This window comes from Danio rerio, chromosome 2 (assembly GCF_052040795.2).
Source record: "Danio rerio strain M-AB ecotype USA chromosome 2, GRCz13ab, whole genome shotgun sequence".
Lineage (NCBI taxonomy): Eukaryota > Metazoa > Chordata > Actinopteri > Cypriniformes > Danionidae > Danio > Danio rerio.
The window spans coordinates 11,789,188-11,793,313 of NC_141022.1; the positions used below are offsets into that span (position 1 = coordinate 11,789,188).

The 4,126-nt window shown below is 37.9% G+C and overlaps 1 protein-coding gene across 2 annotated transcripts in view; it reads right to left on the reverse strand.

Moving 5' to 3' along the window:
- fam151a (family with sequence similarity 151 member A) overlaps window positions 1–4,126 on the reverse strand; it is a 117,987-nt gene that overhangs the window by 11,340 nt on the left and 102,521 nt on the right. Inside the window, 2 exon segments of one of the 2 annotated variants that reach the window (NM_001100095.1) lie at window positions 3,058–3,213; window positions 3,451–3,892. The exons of the other annotated variant lie outside the window; for it this stretch is intronic. Of the exon segments in view, the coding sequence (NP_001093565.1) occupies window positions 3,058–3,213; window positions 3,451–3,634 (340 nt within the window). The 5' untranslated portion in view covers window positions 3,635–3,892. 2 annotated transcript variants of the gene reach the window in all.

A 4,126-nucleotide genomic window follows, 5' to 3' on the forward strand; every position in this document is an offset into this window, starting at 1 on the left:
AAAATAATGTGCCAATGGGAGAAGCAAAATAAAATTGTTTATTGTTATTTACCCAACTGGCACATTATTTAGCATGTTTTAAGAAGAAACTCAATTAATTTTTTTCTAAAAACAAGAATTTTTGCTTTGTCTAGAAAATGCTTCTTGATTTATTATTTTTTTAGATAGTCTGGGGGCCCACAATAAAAACCTAAAAGTTTTTGTAAATTAAATACAGTGGGGCAAAAAAGTATTTGGTCAGCCACCAATTGTGCAAGTTCTCCCACTTAAAAAGCTGAGAGAGGCATGTAATTTTCATCACAGGTAAAACACACCTGTCCACAACCTCAAACAGTCACACTCCAAACTCCACTATGGCCAAGACCACAGAGATGTCAAAGGACACCAGAAACAAAATTGTGGACCTGCACCAGAATGGGAAGACTGTAATAGGTAAGCATCTTGGTGTGAAGAAATCAATTGTGGGAGCAATTATTAGAAAATGAAAGACATACAAGACCACTGATAATCTGCCTCGATGTGGGGCTCCATGCAAGATCTTACCCCGGGACCTAGTGAATGACCTGCAGAGAGCTGGGATCAAAGTAGCAAAGGCTACCATCAATAACAATGTGCTGCCAGGGGCTCAAATTCTGCAGTGTCCCCCTGCTTAAACAAGTACATGTTAAGGCCCGTCTGAAGTTTGCTAGAGAGCATGTGGATGATCCAGAAGAGGATTGAGGGAATGTCAAATGGTCAAATGAAACCAAAATAGAACATTTTGGTAAACACTGTTTTGAGAAAAAAGAATGCCGAGTTGCATCCAAAGAACACCATACCTACTGTGAAGAACAAGAGTGGAAACATCATACTTTGTGGCTGTTTTTCCTAAAGAGAAGAATGAATGGGGCCATGCATCGTGAGATTTTGTCTGAAAATCTCTTTCTATCAGCAAGGGCATTGATGTTGAAACATGGCTGGGTCTTTCAGCATGACAATGATCTCAAACACACCACCCAGGCACTGACAGGGTGGCTTCGTAAGAAGCATTTTGAAGGTTAGGGAGTGGCCTAGCCAGTCTCCAGATCTCTACCCTATAGAAAATCTTTGGAGGGAGTCGAAAGTCTGTATTGCCCAGCGACAGCCCCAAAACATCACTACTCTAGAGGAGATCTGCAGTGAGCAATGAATTAAAAATAAAATAACAAAGTATCGAGATGAAATGTAGTTACTGACCAAATACTTATTTTCCACCATAATTTGCAAATTAATTCTTTCAAAATCCTACAATGTGATTTTCTGGATTTTCTTTCTCATTTTGTCTCTTATAGTTGAGGTATATCAATGATGAACATTACAGGCCTCTCTCATCTTGGAGGACTTGCACAATTGGTAGCTGACTAAATACTTATTTGCCCCACTGCGTAGCACAATTTTCTATCATACTTTGTATAGCGAGGGTCTAACGAATTTAATATTAATGTAAACATTACATCCTTGCAAATGTGTCCCCCACCCCTCAGCAGTCAAATCAGATGAAAATTTAGTTTAAAAAACAATTTAATTATTAAATTTTAAGGTGACCAATTATTTCAAGTGCATTGTTTGATAGTGATGTAAAAAATATATATACATTTAATTAAATTTAATAGCGACACAGCGGCTCAGTGGTTAACACTGTCACCTCACAGCGAAAAGGTCACTGGTTCAAGTCCCATCTGGGTCAGTTGGCATTTTTGTGTGGAGTTTGCATGTTTTTCCCTATGTTCACATGAGTTTCCTCCGAGTGGTCCGGTTTACTACAGACCTGCGTTATAGGAGAATTGAAAAAACTAAATTGTCTGTAGTGTACACTGCAAATAATGCTTTTATTACTTAGATTTGATGTCTTATTTCTAGTCCAAATATCTAAAAGTTCTTAAATCAAGAAGCATTTTCTAGACAAGCAAAACACATTGTCAAGTTTTAAGAAAAAATATGCCAAAATGTAGTGAGTTTTTCCTTAAAATAAGCTAAATAATCTGCCAACGGGGTAAGCAAAATAATCTTATGTCAAAAGAAAAAACAAGATTATTTTTCTTACCCCATTGGAAGATTATTTTGCATATCATTTCTTAAAACTAGACAATGTGTTTAAGGATTTAAGAATATTTAGATATTAAGACTAGAAACAAGACAAAAAATATAAGAACAGCATTTTTTGCAGTGTATGTGTGTGAATGAGTGTGTATGGATGTTTTACGGTACTGGGTTGCAGCTGGATGGGCATTCGCTGTGTAAAACATATGCTGAATAAGTCGGCGGTTCATTCCGCTGTAGTGACCACTGATGAATAAAGGGACTAAGCCAAAGGAAAATGAATGAATGAAAAAAAAAAACAGGGGCAAAGCAGTGGCGCAGTAGGTAGTGCCGTCGCCTCACAGCAAGAAGGTCGCAGGGTCGCTGGTTCGAGCCTCGGCTCAGTTGGCGTTTCTGTGCGGAGTTTGCATGTTCTCCCTGCATTCGCGTGGGTTTCCTGCGGGTGCTCCGGTTTCCCCCACAGTCCAAAGACATGCGGTACAGGTGAATTGGGTAGGCTAAATTGTCCGTAGTGTATGAGTGTGTGTGTGAATGATGGGTTGCGGCTGGAAGGGCATCCACTGCGTAAAAACTTGCTGGATAAGATGGCGGTTCATTCCGCTGTGGTGACCCAGAATTAATAAAGGGACTAAGCTGACAAGAAAATGAATGAATGAATGATGAAAAAAGATACAAAGGATGAACATTGGGACTGTTTGGCCACATGGCTGGAATTGCTTAGGATCCCCAAATTCACTAAACCCACCCCGGGAAACAAGAGAAAACTTGTTTTTGCAGTGTACATATTATATAAACACCATATCATCTGTAGGTTATTTTATCAGCACTCATAAATTGTGCATATTTCATATCTATCACCTTTATTTCACTGGTAGAGTTTTTTTATTTACTATCCCATGGCTAATAGAAGTGACCGAAGCGCAACCTTGAACAAGGGTGTTAAGATAAAACAAGAGATCAAGAGAAAGGTGTTAAGATAAAACCAGATATCACGCTTACTGTTCAAGGCCTTGCTCATCTCAGATTTACTGTTGGCTGCGTGATACCATGTCGCATAAAGGCCATCTTTCTCCTCAATCTCCCCAGTCTGAAGAAGAAAGTCGAGCATGTCTCCGTCAGATGGAAACGGCTCCATGTCCACGTCCACTGAAGCGTCTGAGACCAACCCCAAGATGAATAATATGTTTATTGTTTACGATAATGTCATAATTATTGTAATGTGTTTTAATGATATGTGAGCTGACATTATTGAGTATGTTAATAAAAATCAATCACTTATGTATTTTTGGCTATTGCCAAAAAATATACCCTTACAACATTACACGCAACTGAACTCCATTTCAAGCAATATTCAGTGCCAAACTATGCAATGTCATGACAGAGTTTACATACCTGATTTTGCGATCACAAACACTGAAGTTAATGTAATGATGAGAAGCAGTGCAATCAGACCGAGTCCAACACACAACATGATGAACTGCTCTCTCGTAAAGATCCCCAGAACAGTCTTTGCTTCTTTTCCTTCTGCCTCTTCACCCTCCCCAATGCTGCAGCTCTTTTCTTCTTTAACTTCCATTATTTGTGCAAACACTAAATGTTCACTCAACAAGCATAAGCTACACAATGACAGAGTTTGGTTTTCTGAGGTCCAACCTCCCCTTTATCTGCAGACCATAAAACGAAGTGACAGGCCGCACTTTGTATTCTTGACATTTTGTTTGGAAGAAATAGACTCGGGTTACTGTATTGGCTAAACTAACCAATCATTAGCTCCATGCATACATTAAACCACAAACATCTCACCTATTTGTTGCAACATATTTTTCCATATCTGGGGCCTTATAGACAACAGAACTAACTTCCGTGACACATATTTGGTGTATATATAATAATTTAACATTTAAGCTTACATAATTGTTTTTACAAATTTAAGAGGAATGAATATAAAATATAAATATAAAATATAAAAATAATTCCTAACTATTTATTATAAAATAAATAGTTAAGAATTGTGCTGTTTCTACTCATTTTAAATAAGTTGAACAAGCAGCAAATGTGATTTTTTTTT